General features: G+C 41.2%; 1 protein-coding gene across 21 annotated transcripts in view; it reads left to right on the top strand.

The window, feature by feature from the left end:
• DTNA (dystrobrevin alpha) overlaps positions 1–20762 on the top strand; it is a 308120-nt gene that overhangs the window by 49111 nt on the left and 238247 nt on the right. For 2 of the 21 annotated variants that reach the window (XM_073331265.1, XM_073331268.1), the window contains exon 1: positions 16529–16781. The exons of 17 other annotated variants lie outside the window; for them this stretch is intronic. In XM_073331265.1, coding sequence (XP_073187366.1) covers positions 16765–16781 — 17 coding nt within the window. In that variant the 5' untranslated portion in view covers positions 16529–16764. Of the gene's footprint in view, positions 1–12965; positions 13020–16265; positions 16386–16528; positions 16782–20762 lie in introns of those variants that run through there. 2 more of the 21 variants (XM_073331269.1, XM_073331266.1) reach the window with 2 other exon arrangements.

Below are 20762 nucleotides of genomic sequence, written 5' to 3'. Positions count from 1 at the left end.
GGTAGAATCTCCTTCCTTAGAGGTTTTTAAGGTCAGGCCTGACAAAGCCCTGGCTGGGATGATTTAACTGGGAATTGGTCCTGCTTTGAGCAGGGGGTTGGACTAGATGACCTTCAGGGGTCCCTTCCAACCCTGATATTCTATGATTCTATGATTCTAATTGCTCTACGACTTTAGATCAGTGATCCCATCTAATTCAGTTTTTTGTCCCTGACAGTGACTGGGGTCAGATGTTTCTAAAGAAAGCACAAGAAACCTTGTAATGGGCAATTATGGAATAACCTACTAAAAGGGGAAGTTTCTTCCTAATCCTTGACAATTAGTGGTTGGTTTATGGTTGGCTTTCTTAAAGCACAAAGATTTATATCCCATCTCTTTAAAAAAACTAAAACCAAAAGTTTATAATATAATCCTTGATGGTCTCATGATCCATATAAGTGTCTAACTTTTTTCTTAATCCTACTAAACCTTGGTTCCAATGATACCTTGGTGTGGAGAGTTCTACTAAGCTCTGTGTTTTATTTTCTCCATTTTAAAATTGTTGTCTTTCAATTTCATTAAACATCCTGTTGCTCTTGCATTGTGAGAGGGTAAACATGAACATTTAATCTCCCTTTCTTATAACATTCATTATTTTGGATACCTCTGTGATATTCCCTCTTATTTGTCTCCTACCTAAACAAAACGGTACTAATCTTTGTTCATACAGAGGCCTTTCTATGTTTCTAATGATTAATGTCATCCATCTCTGAACTCCTTCTATTACTCCTCTGTCCTTTTTGAGCTAGTGTTGCCAGAACTGAACATGGTATTCCAGGAGAAGGCATATTAGATTTCTAGCCATTATTTGTAAATGATGAGAATTTCCATACACCCCTTAAATGCAGAGCTGTACACTTTACATTGTCACTATTATCACCAATGGTATGTATTTGAGTTAAAACAGGTGGTATAGTTGGTCTGCAATCACGCCGGGAGAGGATCGTACATTCATTCTGTCTCAATGATGGATTTGTCTGACTTGCTCCAACTAGAGCTGACTTTGTTCCCACACAATGAAAAGTCTTAAAATAGAAAACAAAAGAGAGCAAAGAAGAGTTTTCATTATTTACCAGGCAGGTAGACTCCATCCCTTTTGTAAGGAAGCTTCTTTTGTCTTCTTTGATTTATTCACTTTTCATTCAGCAAAATTTTCATCTTTGTGCTTGCCAGTGATTCAGATGCTGGGGCTGATTAAAAAGACTTATGGATCCCCCCTTCTTTTCTCTTAAGTTAGTTGATTTCCTGTTCAATAGACTGAGTAAAAGCTACTCTCCAAGCTATTTTGCTTATTATTTTCATGACAGTAGCGATTAGGTCCCAGCCAAGATCATTGTCCCGCTGTTCTAAGCACTGGATAAGACATAGTAAGCTAGTCCCTGAGTCCCTGCCCTAAAGAATTTACAGTCTAAAGACACAAGGCAGACAGATGGTGGGGAAAAAAGATGTGTTGTCCTCACATCACAGATTGGGAATTGAGGCAAAGAGCCTTCACCAAGGTCACAGAGGAAGTCTGTGACATTGCTGAGAATTGGACCCAAGTATCCTAGGTCCCAGTGCAATATCTTAACCACAGACCCTCCTTCCTCTACTATATTCAGCCACATTTGTAAGAGAGCCACTTTGATTACAACACAGCCAGCATTGAAGCTATGTACTTATTTGGCTGACCGTGGTGCCCAGTAACTGCCTGCACTTTGGAACGGTATTGCAGTTACACAAATGTTAAATCTCACAAAACAGCCTTCAAATCACTCCAAAGGCATTGATGGACATCCCAGCCTTCCCATGAAAGCAGCGGAGATGTCTACCGTTTTGTGACCCCTGAGGAGTTCATACAGTGCATACAAAGAAAGCAAGCTAATCTAAAAAGGGATCCGTAGATTACTATAAACATCCACTGCTGACAACATGAGAAAATGAGGAGTCCTGGGCTACAGTGCAGGCTAAAAATTTTGTATACAGCCCTTGGGTATTGTATATTGGTTATATTTTTAGGGCCAAGTTGTGACATTTAACTACTGGCCTGCACTGGGCGGTGAGGTAAAGCTGCACAGCCCCAGGTGGAGCTCAAGCAGAGACACTTCCTCCCAGGGCACAATCCCTATCACAGTTCCATGGCATGCAGAAGGAGTGTACAGTCTGCACCAGCCCCTTTGGGTGATGCAGCCTGTCTCGCCTCTTCGTGACCAGCTGGTGTCAAGTCTGTGGACAGCCATACGTAGTGGTCAGAGTCAGAGCCCACAGCGAAGAGTCAGCTTGGTCAGGATAGCAGGAGATCAGAAGCCGGAGACAAACTGGAGATCAGAACCACAAGTCAGAGGTCAGGAGTCAAGCTAGGTCAGGACACTGGGAAGTCAAGCCTGGGAAAAAGGAGGCACAAGATACACAGTCCTGAGCATGACGGATCCCACTTGTTCAGACAGCTTCCTGTTCCTGGCTTAAATAGGGCCAGCAGGCTAATCAGTTGCTCTGTGACTCTGCCAATAGTATCTCAGGGCAGAGCCTCAACCTGGGGCTGGCCTTCATGGGTCCTGGGTGAGCAGTTGGCAGCAGGTTGCCAAGTGGAGGGTTGAAGCGTGGCTGCTCCTGTGGACCTGGGTTTGAGGCCAATGGGTCACCATGACAGCTAGCACTGTAGTGTGATATAGAGTGGGGCTGGCTCCATGGACTCTCTTCCTTCCCATCCTTCTGGGAGAAAAATGTACCACCCAGGAGTACATGAAGGGAATATCCCCTTGTAAAAGGGCAAGAAAGGAACAAACAGAAAGGGAAGAAGGGGCAGCAGGCAGAAGGTTTCTTAGGTTCCACCCCTTTGTGCAAGCATATTTAAACCCAGGGACAACCCTGAGCAGTGTTGGAAAAACAATTCCCTTTGTATTCTTAACCTGAAGCTCATATTTTATTTACTTTGAGTACCAATATCTGCACGACATGTATGGTTTGAAAAGCTGTCTCCTGGATTGCATGACATGCCTCGAGGAACCTGAATGCCTATCAATATTGTCACGTCATCTCTTTTTTTTATAAAATAATACGGATAACCGGAAAAGTGAAATATGATGGTGTCCTAGAGAAAAGTCCTTTCATTATCCTCACCATCATTGTGCCTGTGGATATGTTAACTGACTACTGTATGTATGGGAAAGCATGCCTTTAATAAATCTATCCCAGCTGCCTTTAATTTCAACTCCCCACGGCATTCAGTGTTCATTCACAAAGTCCTGGGGCAAGGGTTCTGTAGCAGAAACCATAATAGTTTACATTGTAGTGTCTAGGGCTCTTATATCGACTGTACGGTATTCAAAGCTGAGAAAAAAATAATTCTTTCTTTCATTTGGGATAAAAACACCACTGATTTAGGAAACACATGATGAAGCGCTGTAATACAGGAACATGTTCATTCAGGACAGTTACCTGCCATCTGAGTGACAGTAAAACTGCCTGTTGTGTCTGAGTGCTGTTTGTGTGGGTTTTATAATGGCGTTTCTTTAAGGAGACACCGTTAAGATAAGATAAGTTTTTTTTAAAGTCCTAACCTCGGCTAATAGTGTTACCTCAGATTAACAACAATAGAAGGATTTATCAAATATAACTTTTCACCATCCATGCTGTTAACTAACTTTTTTTACTTTTTGTACACCAGTGAAACTAGATCTAACTGGTTCTTGACAGTGCTAGTTCAAGCAAATCTGGGCAACCTGAATTGGGCCCAGTGTGCCCAGACTGAAACCAAATTCTGCCCTTATTTGCACTCATGTAAATCTGGAGTAACTTCACTGAACTGGATTATTTCCACCTGCAGCCTACCCCAGATCTGCACACACATGTTACCTTCCACGTGAAGATCTCCCCATTCTCCTATTGGGGGGCAGCTGCTTTAAACGTGAAATTTTAAACAGCGCTCAGCATTGCCCTAACCCTGCTACCATTGAAATTAAGAGAATTTAAATTGACTTCACTGGGAGCAGAGTTAGGCCAATGCTGAGCACTTCTGAAAATCCCATGCTAAATATTCACAAACTACTGAACCAGTTTTCTTCAAACTTGCCTTGTTCGATAGATCCCATTGATATTTAATCAAGCCAAGCCTGATGACTGTAAGTAGTGTGGTACAATTCACTTTATGAAGGTTCTATAGGAAACACCAATTTTTTTGTATTTTGTTAACTGATAAATAATAAGAGATAATATTTTAAGGCATACGAACAAGGGAACACAGCTGAACACTTAATTGTAACATTGCATTTCCACACTTCAGTAATTTATTACTCAATATCAGCATGGTACTAATAGTAGTTTTGAGGGTTTTCTTGTATAGAGTATTTATAATTTCACTGAAAGTGTGAAATCTGTGTATGATGATTCTTTCGAGGCAAACAAATCTGAATTGGTGCATTCTACTCCAACCTTCTTCATCCCTTTCATGTCCACATTCTCTTCCTAGAACTATTGCATGATAAATAAAGTATTTCATATATTTATTCCTTCCCATTTGGGTTACTTTGTACTTTCTCACAAAACTTGTTAAAAAGATGATTTCTGTCTTTGAATCATAGAAGCATGGAATATCAGGGTTGGAAGGGACCTCAGGATGTCAGCTAGTCCAGCCCCCTGCTCAAAGCAGGACCAATCCCCAACTAAATCATCCCAGCCAGGGCTTTGTCAAGCCTGACCTTAAAAACCTCTAAGGAAGGAGATTCCACCACTACCCTAGGTAACGCATTCCAGTGCTTCACCACCCTCCTAGTCAAAAAGTTTTTCCTAATATCCAACCTAAACCTCCCCCACTGCAACTTGAGACCATTACTCCTTGTTCTGTCATCTGCTACCACTGAGAACAGTCTAGATCCGTCCTCTTTGGAACCCCCTTTCAGGTAGTTGAAAGCAGCTATCAAATCCCCCCTCATTCTTCTCTTCTACAGACTAAATAATCCTAGTTCCCTCACTCTCTCCTCATAAGTCATGTGCTTCAGCCCCCTAATAATTTTTGTTGCCCTCCGCTGGACTCTTTCCAATTTTTCCACATCCTTCTTGTAGTGTGAGGCCCAAAACTGGACACAGTACTCCAGATGAGGTCTCACCAATGCCGTTCCTCGATCTGCTGGCAATGCTCCTACTTACATAGCCCCAAATTCCGTTAGCCTTCTTGGCAACAAGGGCACACAGTATCCAGCTTCTCGTCCACTGTAACCCCTAGGTCCTTTTCTACAGAACTGCTGCCTAGCCGCTTGGTCCCTAGTCTATAGCAGTGCATGGGATTCTTCCATCCTAAGTACAGGACTCTGCACTTGTCCTTGTTGAACCTCATCAGATTTCTTTTGGCCCAATCCTCTAATTTGTCTAGGTCCCTCTGTATCCTATCCTACCCTCCGGCATATCTACCACTCCTCCCAGTTTAGTGTCATCTGCAAACTTGCTGAAGGTGCAATCCACACCATCCTCCAGATCATGAATTTGAAACTGTCTCAAATCTAGTTTGGATTATTAAAAAATCAGCAGATCAAATGGAGAAGTTTGATATAACTGAAAAATTACTCTAAAGATCAGCTGAGAACTAATATGGAGCCTAAATATATCTTTTTAAAGTACAAGATCTCCAATGGATTCATAGGAAAGCTTGTATGGCAATTGCTGATGTGAATTATGGCTTGTATCTAACATGGCAGTTTCTCTACCTTCAAAAATATTGTGTACAATACGTTTATTGACTGTTCACATTCAGGTTGTTACAGGTTAAAAAATCATCCTCTCTGTAAATCAGACTGTTAATTTCCAAAATATTAACTAAATCCTTTTTTTATTTCCCCATTTTTGTTTAAACTTCATTTTTTAAATCCACCATGGCATTTGTGTTTTTTTCCTTTTGATGCCTGCAATGAACCACAGGATGTGAAGCATTTATTGACTATATTATATAACTTGTCATTCTACAGCTATCAGCAACTATGCCTGGCCAGCTTCAAGTGAATTTCTTCACAGAGTGAGCAGTGCAGCTAATCACGACATCCATCTTTATCTTAAGATGAGATCATTATCTATAATAAGACACCAATTGTAAAGAAAGGAGTTCAAGCTCAAGAAAAGGCATTTTCTGCTACCTGCTTTCCACCATTCTAGGACTGTGGGGTTAGCTTCCTGCCAGAAAGTAGAGAGAAAGAGTCAAAGCTTTAAACACATAAAAATCTGTTAAGCATCATCTCATTGTTTTTTTCATCGGTCCTGATTTTCTTTATCCTCTTTTCAGATCTGTCTGTGTCTGTCTGTCCTGTGCTTATGAAAGATATCAGACAGCCCCAAATACTGACATTTGGGTTTTATCTACAGAACTGGTACAGCAGAGGGAGCAAGCTTCCTTCAGATTATTTAGTCCATCTGCTTCAACCTTGGCTTGGACCTTTAGGAGAGAGAGAATACTTCAGTCTAAAACTGTGGTTCCCAAACTGGCTTTTGGGAACCACTGAGGGTTCGCGAAATGTTACGGGGGGGGCGGTCCTCAGGAAAAAAATCCCTAATGGTGGACAGAGTTGTCCCTAGGGATCCCGGGCACCATGGGGCCAGCAGCCCAGAGCCCCTGGACTTCCAAGAGCTAAGCAGATCAAAGCAAGCATATCTATCACTCTGAGGAGATTTAAACTTCAAGACTGCTTATAAGAAATGGAAAGGGAGGTGGATATTTTTTGCAATTTTTAAAATTAAATAGGCAGCTGGTATTGTTTTAAAAATTATTGTGAAGAACAAGTTTAAGCTTTGTTGTAACGTGCGTTGTTTGCCCGGACTGCTCAAGACCTGAATGCTCATTGTTTTCCCTTCTTTCCCAAGCTCTTCCACTGGGAGGTTGAATAAAGTTAATATCAAATTTTATATTAGAGAATTAGTGAGAGGCTGTTTTGTTTGTTTTGTTTTATTCATGGGCCAAGTAGAAGAGAGGTTCATTTGAATTGTTTCAGGGATTATCCCCTTTCCATTCTGGACAGTTGTGTGTGTGTAAATGTATTTATTTGCCTGCCTGCCTGCCTGCGTACGTTCCTACTTAGTCCTGCCATGAGTGCAGGGGACTGAACTAGATGACCTCTCGAGGTCCTCTCCAGTCCTATGATTTTATGACTCTGACTTTGGCCAGATTTACACTAAGAGCCTTTGGTCATCTGTCCAGGCAAAAATAAACAAATGGCATTTGTTGCTTCTGCTGTGCTAGAACATACTGGGAGTCTTTCTTCTGTGTGGAAGACAGCGCTTCATTGATAACTGTGCTTTAGATTCAAGGATGAGTGAGGACCATTTGCTTGACAAAGCAATTCTCACTCTGCTCTTGATCTCTGATGAGGCTAGTTTTAGTGCTTTGATTTGTGCTTACTCAGGCCGTTCTGTCTCTCTCTCAAGCGAGGATTGCAGCGTGGTGTCTCCTTTAGTAGTGTGATGCTTTATGCCAAGCGGTCTCAAACTTCATTGCACCGTGACCCCATTCTGACATCAAAAATTACTACATGACCCCAGGAGGGGGGACTGAAGCTTTAGCCCACCCAAGCCCCGCTGCCCCGGGTGTGGGGGCCAAAGCCAAAGGGCTTCAACCGTGGATGGGGGGGTCTGTAATGTGAGCACTGCCACTCAGGGCTGAAGCCGAAGCCTGAGCCCCTTGGGCTTCAGCTTTGGCACCGGCGGTGGGGCTCAGGCTTTGGCTTCAGCCCCAGGCGGTGGAGCTCCGACTTCAGTTTCAACCCTGGGCCCCAGCAAGCATAATGCCAGCCTTAGCGACCCCATGAAAACATGGTTGCAAATCACCTTGGAGTCCCAACCCACAGTTTGAGAATCGCTGCTTTATGCTGTCTTCACATCCTTGTGTATGTGTGCTTGGTTGCAGTGGAACCTTTAGAGCAACAAAGATTCCTACTGTGCTCAGGTGAAAGGAGTCATGTGCTGTAGTTAGCACTGCATTGAAACTTTTAAATTGTCTTTTTTCGTAGACTTTTTTATAGTTGCCACTTTCGGCCTTTTGAGACATGGAATCAACAGTTGACGATATGCTTTTGTTACTTATCCACAGGCCCCTCCAGCACAGAAAAGACTTAGTGCTCAGTGGTATGGGACTCTGTGTACCCATACTAATGATTTATTTTCTATAGACCACTTATTTCTTTCAATTTTATAAAGTCAAAAATTCACCTACCACAAACTATAGTGTTTGAAATTTTATTGTATTTTAGAGACATTAGATCTTGGGTTTGCCTATCAATGTGGTCAGTTTCCAAATAGAATTTTCTCCTCATTGCAGTGGCAGATTTAGAGTTAGTGGGACCCTGTGCGCAGCTTCATTTTTGGCCCCCCCCTTGGGACCCAGCCAAGAAAAAGAACATTCTCTCTTATCTCTCCCCCTCCCTGTTTTCATTCTTTTTTTTCTTCATCCTCCTCCTATATTATAAGTAATGGGAAGTAAATGAAAATAAAGTGAGGTACCTTGATTGGGGCAGGGGATTGGGGTGCAGGAGGGAGTGTGGGGGCAGTCTCTGTGAGGAAGTTTGGGTTCTGGGTTCTGGGCTGGGGCAGGGGGTTGGGGGTCAGGAGGGGAGCAGGTGTGTAGTGCTTACCTTGGGTGGCGCGGCTCTCAAAGACACCGGCACCCCCCCCCCCCCCGACAGTGGTTCCTAGGCGGTGGGGGAGGGTATCTCAGTGTGCTGCTGCCCCCACAGCTCCCATTGGCCACAGACACTCCCACCCCCCACCCCCTTCAGGGGCCACAGGGACATGCCGGCCGCTTCCGGGAGTGAAGCAGCATGGAGACAGGGAGGCAGAGTGGGCAGGGAGCCAGGGGTGCGCAGCTTCTGGGAGCGGCATGGGGCAACCAGCCACAGCATGCACGCAGCCTACCTGCCTGAGCCCTGCTGCGCCGCTGGCCGGGACTCAGGGGGCAGGTTGTCAGATATTTGTCCTGCATTTTGGGGGGCCCCCTGTCATTGGGGTCCCCATTGCCACCAAATGGTTTATTTCATGGTAAATCCACTCCTGCCTCATGAGTGTTTGGAGCAGGTGTAACTGAAGCACGAGTTCTCTGGTAGTTCTGTCAGGGAAACGTTGACACTTAGTTTCTAAAGACTAGCTTTTTCGGTACAGTGCTGGTCTTATTGCCTTGATATAAAACTGTATCAAAATGTAGTAAGTGAGTTTCAAACAAATTGAGTGTACAGCTATATCTGGTAAATAATGGTTTTGGAAAGTACAAGATATGTTCTCATGGTCTTTCAGTAGCTTCTGGTTTCTTCTTTATATTTTGTTGTATTTTGTGGCTGGGTCAGTAGCAAGCAGTGTTATCATGGCCTCATGCAGATTTGATAAGCTTTGCCTCTTGTAGAAAAGAAAGTGCTCACTGTTTCTATGGCATCTCTTGGGTTGGCAGAAAGGGTGCTAGGAACTACTCTGTATGCTTTTTCCATTTTTGTTAGTTTGCTTGCTGAAAGATGTGGAGAGAATACTAGTATCTTTTAAAAAGTTGGGTAATGTTGGATTTTTTTAATATAATAAATGCTGTATTTTACTAAGGAATAGATTTTTTTTAAAGCTGTGTCTGATATGTATTTGGCAAATAGCTCTATAACACTAATCCTCCTCTTTGTCACTCTGAGACAGAAAGCTGTTCCATTCATGGCTCCTAATTAGCTGGAAAAATACTTGCTTGGTATAACTAAGAGTGTGTTTGGTCCCTGAGCATTTGGTTGTTAGCCTGCTGAGGACCTTGGTTTAGCACCATAGTCTGATGGCTCATGCATGCCGCATTGTAATCTTGCAAAATTTGTATGATTCTGGTGCATAACAGGGTCTCTTTACATAAACTGGGAAAACTTAATATTGTTAATCAAGAAGGGCTGCATCTTTAGAAGCAATGAGGATTTAGAAAATGGTGTTAGCCATTCGATGAAGGGAGGGAATGAGATCTGTGTTTTAAAAAGAGGGCTTGATCTTCAGCTGCTCTGCCTTTCCACCTCCCTTGTTTCTAGGCAGCCAGGAGTAGAGCCAGCCCAAGCATAAGATAGAACAGCCCCAGGGCTGGTCTAACACTGGCTGGCAGGGTCTCCTAGAGGCCATTCTGGCCTAATATGCCCAAAACACAGCAAGATCTGGGCACACGCCATACAGATGCATCTCCATTTCAGACTATCTTGACATATCCACTATACAGAGATAGTGAGCAGGTGGCCTAAAGCCTGCTACCTGGAGAATCCTTAAATCAGGGGAATTATCAGCTGCTCCCATAAAGCAGCTTTACATCCTCTTTGAACTGCTGGAGAGGTGCGAATGGGATTAGTGTGGGCTGAACATGTGGCCCAATGTTTGGGAAATATATAAAAAGGGTAGACTTGCTTGAGAGTAAGCCATTTATTCATATTTTTCACTTCAACAAAATTAGTGACCTGAAAATATGATTCATTCTGGGGAGGTTACATTTGTGACCTGAGGCATCTTAAATTTATGCCACCATGATTGAATCCATACACAGAATCATAGAAATTGGAAATGAAGAAATCCAGTCCAACCCCTATCAATGCACGATTGCTCCATAAAGTAGATTGTAAAGTGCTTTGTCCCATCTGGTTATTAACATGTATTATTATTAATAATATAACTTGGATAGCACCTTAACTTTAAATATACTGTATAAGTATAGGATATGATTCTGCAAAACTGTTTAATAGGCTGGCAGGAGATGTTCCTACTGGAAAATGGTAAGTGGATTTTATTGACTCACTGGTGAAGGTGGGTCAGTAACCCACCTGGATATTAAAGAGGTCAGAGTGGCTGAGTAGTTCTTGGGGAGGAACTCTGAGCCTCAGAGTGGATTGTGGAGGAGCTTGTCTAGATTAATTTAAAGTAACCATGAATAAAGTCAGATGGGGATATGTTTGGATCACATGGTGGAAGGCTCCTACTCACAACTTACTCTTAAAGAAGCTAGTTGAGGTGTTCACTGGACCATTAATTTTGAGTAAGGGCAGGTCTACACTACAGCCAGGATCGACGCTCTGAGATCAATCCACCGGCAGTCCATTTAGCAGGGTCTAGTGAAGACCCACCAAATCGACAGCAGATGGCTCTCCAGTCGACCCCTGTACTTTACTACCGACGAGAAGAGTAAGGTAAGTTGATGGGGGAGTTTCTCCTGTTGACCCCCTCAGTGTAGACCCTGCGGTAACTCGACCTAAGGTACGTCGACTCCAGCTATGTTATTCACGTAACTGGAGTTGTTTAGCGTAGGTCGACTTACCGCAGTAGTGTAGACATAGCCTAAGTCTTGGAACACTGGGGAAGTTCCAGAAGTCTGGAAGAACACTAATGTGCCAATATTTTAAAAGGGGAAATGGAGTGACCTGGGTAATTATAGTCCTGTCAGTCTGACATCAATCCCGGAGCAGCTGATATGGGATTTTTTAAATAAAGAATTAAAGGAGGGTAATACGGTTAATGCCAATTAACATAGGTTTATGGAAAATATATCCTGTCAAACTAATTTGATTTTTTTATGAGATTACAAGTTTGGTTGATAAAGATTATAGTGTTGATGTTATAGACTACTCTCAAGCATTTGACTTGATACCACGCAACATTTTGATTAAAAAATTAGAACAATATACAATTAACACGGCACACATTAGATGTATTAAAAGCTGGCTAACTTATAGGTTTCAGAATGTGATTGTAAATAGGGAATCATCACTGAGCAGGTGTGTTTCTAGGGATTGGTTCTTGGTCCAACTCCATTGAATATTTTTATCAATGCCCTGGAAGAAAACATAAAATCATCACTGAAGTTTGCAGATGACACAAAAATTGAGGGAGTGGTAAAGAAGGAACAGGACAGGTCACTGATACAGAATTATCTGGATTGCTTGGTAAGTGGGCATAAGCAAACAATATGTGTTTTAATATGGCTGAATTTAAATGTGTACATCTAAGAACAAAGAATGTAGGCCACACTTACAGGATGGGAGACTCTATCTTGGGAAGCTGTGATTCTGAAAAAGATTTGGGTGTTGTGGTGGATAATGCACTGAACATGAGCTCCCAGTGTGTTGCTGTGGCCAAAAGAGCTAATGCAATCCTGGGATGCATAAACAGGGAATCTTGAGTAGGAACAGAGAGGTTATCTTACCTTTGTATTAATTACCACTGCTGGAATACCGTGTACAGTTCTGGTGTCTGCAATTCAAGAATGATGTTGATAAGTTGCAGAGGATTCAGAGAAGAGCCATAAGAATGATTAAAGGATTAGAAAACATGCTGTAAGTTGTAGATTAAAAGAGCTCAACCTCATAGATTTTAAGGCTTTAAGGCCAGAACGGATCATAGTGATCATCTAGTCTGATCTCCTGCACATGGCAGGCCAAAGAACCTCACCCACCCACTCCTGTAGTAGACTCCTAACCTCTGTCTGAGTTACTGAAGTCCTCAAATCATGATTTAAAGACTTCAAGTTACAAAGAATCCACCATTTACTCTGCCAAATATCAGATCAGTTAGACCCTGAGCATTTGGGCAAGACCCACCAGGCAGAGACGTGGGAAAGAATTCTCTGTAGTAACTCAGAGCCCTCCCCATCTAGTGCCCCATCTCTGGCCACTGGGGATTTTTACTACAAGCTGTCGCAGATGGGCCACATACGATTGTAGGCAGTCTCATCATTCCATTCCCTCCATAAACTTATCACGCCCAGTCTTGAAGTCAGTAGGTTTTTTGCCGCTGCTGTTCCCCTTGAAAGACTGTTCCAGAACTTCACTCCTCTGATGGTTAGAAATCTTCATCTAATTTCAAGCCTAAAGAGATTGATGGCCAGTTTATATCTATTTGTTCTTGTGTCAACATTGGCACTTAACTTAAATAACTCCTCTCCCTCCCTGATATTTATCCCTGTGATGTATTTGCAGAGAGCAATCCCCTCAACCTTCATTTGGGTACGCTAAACAAGCCGGGCTCCCAGAGTCTCCTCTCATAAGGTAGGTTTTCCATTCCTCTGATCATCCTATTTATCTCAACGCAGAGAAGATTAAGGGATGACTTGATTACAGTATATAACTACCTAGATGAGGAACAAATATTTGATAATTGGCTCTTCATTCTAGCAGAGAAAAGTATAACTCTATCCAGTGTCTAGAAGTTGAAGCTCGACAAATCAGACTGGAAATAAGGCAACACATTTTTAACAATGAGGATAATTAATAATTGGAACAATTCCAAGGGTTGTGGTGGATTCTCCATCACTGGCAACTTTGAAATCAAGAGTGGCCGTTTTTCTATAAAATATGGTCGAGGAATTATTTCGAGGAAGTTTGCTGGTCTGTGTTATACATGAGGTCAGAATAGATGATTGCAGTGGTCCCTTCTGGCCTTGTAATCTGTGAATCTTATAAGCAATCCTCACTCAAGTCATCCCACTGAGGTTAATGGGACTACTTGTAAGAGCAAAGACTACTCTTGTGAGTAAGATTTGTGCAGGATATGGCCCATAGGGTAATTCGCATTCTCTGCTCCAGTGATCTCAAAATCTAAGATTGTCGAGACAAATAAATTCAAGACATTGGAAAACAAGAGAAGACAAGGAATAAATTTTGTGCATTTTGTAAATAGTTGAACACAAAGGGACAGATTGTGCCAATTAGGCACGGGCCTAAATTAGGGGTGGGACAACAGTCAGACTGTCCCCAGGCACAGGAGAGACTGTGACATGTCTATGCTTGTTTTTCCTATTAAGAAAAACTTGGTATCAGCATATAGTCTAATTATATATATCAATTCCAGTAGCATAATGAGCATTGATGTGCAATAATGCTTTGCAATTCTAAGCCTTGCATCCTGCTACAAGGTAAGTAAACTTTATTCACAGGTCACAATTTTGGGGAACTAAGACAAAGACAAGTTAAATGGCTTCTGCAATTCTACAATGACAAGCTTTTCATTTGGTGGCGTTTTTAAAGCTCTGTGTTCACATATGTGCAATGTTTGCTAAAGGTAGCAAAGGTTGGGGATTTGAAACAGCTTGTTTGACTCTTGAGGCGTCTTGTTGTCAGCTAGTACAGTCTTCAATATTTGTATATTACTGCCAGTTCTTCCAGAGTACTGAAACACAAATAAACTGTAGCAGACTCTAATTTGTGAGGAGCTTCTAGTTTAGTATATGTGGGACTTAAAGTGGAAATGGCTATGCAGTCCTTTGTTTTTATCAAACCTTACCTCCCCCAACTGCTTGCAGAAGGGCAGATGAGTAGTACAAGATTTGCACATTTTCAACAATGAGGACTGACAGCTGCGGTAATGGTTATTAGCTCACAGGAGATAGTGCAGGTGTACTGCCTTCCCTACAAATACACACATCTTTACATTCCTAAGATGACTGCCTTTTAGGTCTTGTCAGGAGAAATTTCTGTTGTCAGAGGATCAAGAGTCTCTGCTGACTAATAGTCTTGGATATGTGCAGCAACAAAATGGTGATGTTTATTACCAGAGTGATATTCTGTGGAACTGTGGGCACTTTCCAGTATAGATTTGTAACCCACACACTTCCTGGGTGTGGTATTCTGTCCCTTCTAGTGGCACTGAGACCACTTAGAGATTAATGAGTCTGTTACAGCCTCAGATAAGGGCTAAATGGCTTTTAACTCATGCAGTAGAGGCTCAGGCATTTAGCTCCAGAGGTCCCAGTTTCAATCCTGACCACCGAGGTCTGTCAGTGTTACAGACTCACTTGCAAAAGCCTGAGCTGTTTTCTTTGTTAGCATGAATTATTGCAAATACATGGTAATTTTTGTTACTCAGACGGTTCAGTCCCTCAGCCCCAGTGTTCTGAAATATTTGGGACCTTGTCTGAGCTACAAAATAGAGCCAGTGCTGACAACAGTTTTTTTCAGCTGAAGTGGTGCTGAGCACAGTTTGTCTACACTTGTCTACAGTTGAACTTGGCCTGTGTTCAGCAGTGGTTCAGCTGAAAACTTGGTTAGCGTCTCTTATCAGCAACAGTTCTATTTTGTAGATCAGACAAAGGCCTAAGACTCTGTAATATGTAAAGCTTTGCTATGTTATCATTGTGTGCAAATTGGCTTGACTACAAATTGACATTTTTCAAGATACATCTGAAAATGTTCAGTAATTCAAATGCTTTACCCAGAATCTTGTGGCTTGTTGCATTCTCACTTAGTGTGACGTTTGAGATAAGAAACTCTTGTTTGCAACCAATATCTAACTGAATGCATATTTACAAATTAAAAAATGGGTAATATTAAAGGGTTTGTATCGGCACGCATGACTGCTGATTATTGCTATTATCTGCTAATATTATTGACTTTCTGGGTTGTCACCTTGTATGCTATCATTAATCAGCTGTCTGTATATTTCATATGCAGTATCAGGGTGCTGGCTTCTGAACAAATATGCAATTTGTGGTAGTAATTTATCCGTAGGCAGATACAAATTTACTAAGGGGTATTTCCTAGATGTTTTGTGTTTGATATCTGGTAAGATGATCTTTTTGTTTTTTACACACTGTCCCTCCATATAGATCTCTCTGCACAGGCAGGGCTGCTGTAAGCTTCCAAATACGATCTCCTGCCAAAGCCTGATATGACAACTATGTGAAACAGCACAGAGAGGTTGAGAGGCTCCTCCTTCCCTCCCTCTGGAACTGCCTGCGTTAGTAACCATTTGTAGATAATGCTGACTTGTGATCTTATTTCATAGAGATATATAATCAGTGATTCCAGGATTCAAACTCAAAGGCATTGCCGTTGACTAATATTAGACCTGGCACAAGCAATACTATCAGCTACCTCTCCACTGCCCATAGGCAGGCATTGACAGTTTGCCATTTCAGTTTTGATGTGCTGCGACAGCATGTTTTCCAAATCCTATGTATTTTTAAAACAGGTTTGAAAGGAAGGCTTGGATTTTTTTAGTTTATGCAAGCTAAGTTAGTTTCCTAACTGTAAAACACCATGTTCAGTGGAAAATGTGATTAAAATTGCAATTTGATTTCTGTAAATAGTGCTTCTTGTAATTTGTAAAAGAGGGGGTTGTTTTATTTAAATGAATACCTTTAAAAATCCTGCGTGCAGACTACATTGTATTAATTTTGCAGGTTTAGTGTTCTGAGAAACAGAATAGCTGTTGAGCGCTGTTGCTGCAGGCTCTCAGGAATGTCAGTCACAGAACATTCCTTCCCTGGGCAGCCAAGTTTGGAAGTCAGTTAATTCCTGGGTGCAAAAGAGTGTGTCTGTGTGGAGGGGAGACAATGAGAACAGAAGGCTTTGTTTTCCGTGTCTGTCTATAACAACACTCGGTGAAAGCATCTCCTTTCATCCTGCAGAAGACAGGTAAAAGACAGCTGAATGAATCTGTATTAGACATCTAATCTAAGAGGAAGTAGAAAAATCGTGGGGGTGAGTATGGGGGTGGAGTGGCAGGGGAAGAGAGAAAGGGAGTGTACCAGAGTGCCTGTGATTGGTAAGCTTTGCAAAGGCATCTGCCAGCCGGACTTCAGTGGAATGTGAAACCAAATCATTTACAAGTTAAAGATAGACACAGAATACACAGCATGTTGAGCCAGGATTAAATTCACCCCTCTCTGCCGAGCTTCTCACAGAGTTCTGTTTTGTCAGCTTTCCTCTGTCTACGTTAAGGACTTTATTAGTACTTCTTTAAATATAAAACAACTCTGGATTCATTGGAATTATTAAGGTGGCATAGGAAATCATGGTGCATACTGAAGGGTAAGTAGAAAGTTGTCTTTTGGATACAACTTCATTACAGCAAGTTCATGGGGCTTTTCTGTCTTGGGATTCATGACAGTTCAGCAGTATATTTAAGATGAGATATGTTTTTAGGTAATGTTCCTTGTTGCCATTCATGACTTATTTGGATTTTATGTTTCAGTGAGCTGGAATTACACAACTGTACTTGTTTTGACATGTTTAATACATTTTACCCTTTCATAATCTCAGCTTTATAACTGTGAATGGAGTTTTCCTGCGATTTTTTCCCTACCCATGCTTTTAGTCTATTCATTGGTAAGATTTGCTGTTTGTTGTAAATCGTGCTTCACCAAAGTTGAAATAACCTTATTTTTCCATGGTTAGAAGGAAGGTAATCATTACTGTAGTGTTCTTGTGATTGTGAATTGTTCATTGTTTCATTTATCTGCCATTTTCTAATGTGTAAATTGTGAACACAACACAGGTTTCATTACTTACGCTAGTCCTCTTGTCTCCTTTCCCCTCTCCCTGCAAATGCTATTACTTGTCATTGTACAGCTTTCACTGTGGGCTGTTTTTGTTTTCTCTGAACAAAGTCATTTTTAGGTTAATTCAAAAATATGGTGATATTTCCTTAAAAAGTGTGGAAATATAGAAAGGTTTAGGATGCCATTGTTCGGTTTAACAATTTATCAAAAATAAGTAGGTACTATATCTCACAGATGTGCCGTTTTATTGAGCAGAGATACTTTGAGCTTTTGTTTAAATAATTTCTTATATGTTTCTGACAAAGCTGATGGTTTTTGTATGAGACAAAATGGGCTTTTTAGTATCAGAAAGTCAGCAAGGCGTTTGTTTCCTAGTAAGAACTTATATTCCAAGGATTTCATATAAAACTGATATTTTATCAGAATTTTGGAAGTGCATTTTTCAGCATACTGTGTGCAAATTTGACTTTTGTAAAATGTAACTCCTGGCTTAAACTTTTGAGTCAGCATACCCAAACTTATACAGAATTTCTTTGGCATAAATGCTGCCCATAATAGTCGTGGGGAGCAGGGTACTTTTTATAGAGAAATAAAAATCCTGCCATTGTTGCTTATAAACAGAGTGTAGCTTAAGAGTTATTTAATGCTACAAGTCAGTCTTTGCCTTGCAAAATATACTGAGCTGCACTTGACTGAAATAGAAACATCTCTCTTTCATTCGAAGGAAAGATGAGGTACCTAGTAGCTGTTACCCCTTTGCTGATTGACTCATTTCATTTATATCAGTCAACTTTGCAGAATTTTATAATATCGTTGGAATTTTTTGTGTCAGCAAGTCAAATAAAAGATAATTTCTGCTTTGATTATGTAGGTTGTATTGAATTGCATGAATTAAATCAAGAGGTGGGGGCGTGGGAGAAACTGCAGAACTCTTAAGGCAAATCTGAAAACAAATGTAAGAGGAAGTAATGACAAATACACTACTGTGGTGTTGGGGCAGATGCTCAGCATTGAAGTCCGTGGAGCTATGACGGTTCACACCCACTGAGGATCTGTCCCATGGAGCTCTTGTAGCTAGGTCTTATTCTACAATGGTTATTTACATTATAGCATCATTGTAAAAAAGTATTATTTCTTAGCTGATGAAACATAAAGGAACAGACGTAACCTTGACAAGAAAGGATGGTATTGGGAGTGAAGCAATGAATTGGGACATAGGAGATCTCTGTGTCTTTGGACAAGTCATATAATCTCTTAAAGCCCCTGTGAAAAGAACAATAATACCTTTCTCACATACTTTGTCCATTTTGTCTATTTAGATTGCAAGATCTACGGGCCAGGAACTGTCTTTTACAGTGCCTAGCACAATAGGGTTCTGTTCTCAGGTGGGGCCTCAAGGTACAATTGTAATACAAATATAAAAAGAGACTAGGGTTGTTGGCTTTCTAGATGAGTGTGTGGATTTCTGTGGTTTTTTGTTAGCTTCCAAACTTGAAAGAGGGAGGCTGACAATTAGAGCTGAGAGAAAATCAGAATTTCCATCTCTTGAGAAATTCTGATGTTTTAATAATTTTGTTTTCATCTCAAATTGGGATGAAAAATGTTGATATTTCAACTTGTCATGGAACAAAATATTCCTAAAAATGTTGAAAACATGAAACATTTTGTTTTGACATTTTTGATCAAAATCAAACTTTATGGAGAGACAAGGTGAGTGAGGTAATATCTTTTATTGGACCAGCTTCTGTTGCTGTGAGAGAGAAAATTTTGAGTTATACTGAGCTCTTCTTCTGCATCAAACATTTTGACGTTTCCAAAATATTTTGCTTCAGTTTGTTGAATGTTTTATTTTGAGTCAGTTCAACATTAAATTTCATTGCTCTATTGTGGTGTTTTGCCTCACAGGAGTTGTAGTACTGAAGCATGATATCCCCATTCTTCCTTATGGGTGAGGCTCCTTGGCTGGACTATCACCCATGAAGCATCCACAGTCACGTAACACCCATGATGCACCATACAGCTTTGTCAGAGGGAAGTCCATATTGCATCCTGGGAGATGTAAACCCCTAAGGAATCTAGCCCATATGAGAGAATGGGAGCCAAAACTACAACTTCCACGAGGCAATGCTCACAATAGAGAAATGTGTGGGTGGGGGTTTACACATTAAACATTTTGGGTCAGTTCAACACAATGAAATATTCCAAATTCAGTTGAACTCACTTGAAACAAAATATTTCATTTAGAGTTTTCCAATGAAAAATTGAGAATTATTGACAAAATTGAAATTTTCCAATGGAAAATTTTGATTGTGCAGAAACTGCATTTTTCTGTTGGAAAATCGTTATGATGGAAAAATCCTGACCGGCTCTGCAGATAATATTGTAGTGAACCAGCTGGTTTATATGTGTTTTACTGAGCTCTAGTGGAAGGGATTAACTATTGCTGTAACTTTGCAATACTGTCACCTAGTGAAGATTCTCTATCTTGAGTGGTAGAGACTTGTGCTTTTGGAGCAGGAAGTTCACCATGGAAGTCACCATGAACTTCTGAATGGCTATGGTGTGAGACACAGGGAGAACCATGCAATCCAAAGTGGCTATGGATTAGTTATATTTTGTATTAAAGTCTATTAATCCAGTCCATGAGAACTACCCACTAGCTGCAGTGTAGGAATATGAAAATCCTTCTTCTCTGGGTTCCACTTTCACATCTTTTCTTTTCGCCCCTGCATTCTCCCTTTCCCTCCTCTGCATACTTTCTCTTCCTTCCTTGGTACTTTATGTAACTCTTCCTTTCTTTCTGGCCCCAGATCTTCCACTCACTATGTCCCTGAGTGTCTTAAACTGCTTTTTGCCTTTTCCCTCACCGTCACTCTGTTTAGCTGAGCACCAAGTATAAGGTGCCTGGAGGTAACAGAAGTTTTTTTAGGAGTTCACTGCTCATATCTAGGTTCCCAACATCTTTAGAAATTGATGTGTAAGACGGAAATGGATCCTTGACAATGCAGGTATTTGTTCTGGGCCTCAGTGCCCCTAAAATACCTCTGCAGTAACCATTTCCTTCGGTATTAACAAATTCTACTCTGAGAGCTGGTGCCATGTTTATTTTGGCAGGATCTGACCCGCAGTGCCTGCTGGGGTTCACTGCATCCTGGAGAATCTCAGATTTATAAACTCAGAGGTATTTCCTTACAGTCTCAAACTATGATGCCTACATGGCCATCTTTCTAATCCCTGATTCAATGTGCTTTCTCAATTCCATTCACGAGAGAGAGATCACCACTGAAATCCCTCCATCCATCAAGTGGTTTTCAATTTCTGACTGGTTATTGATCAGATTGTTTTTGTAGCAAGCAATGAGGTACTTCCTGAGCTAGCTTGCTGACTTGATGCTAATTTATTAGGGGGCAGGACATGAAAGTATAATGAAGCCTCCCATTAATGGGATGCTGAATATTACAGTTGTGGTAGGGGAGAGAGATCCTAATAGGCTTTGTTTTGGGGGGGAAAT

The sequence above is a fragment of the Lepidochelys kempii genome, chromosome 2, assembly GCF_965140265.1.
Source record: "Lepidochelys kempii isolate rLepKem1 chromosome 2, rLepKem1.hap2, whole genome shotgun sequence".
NCBI lineage: Eukaryota > Metazoa > Chordata > Testudines > Cheloniidae > Lepidochelys > Lepidochelys kempii.
This window is presented reverse-complemented; position numbering and strand designations above follow the sequence as displayed.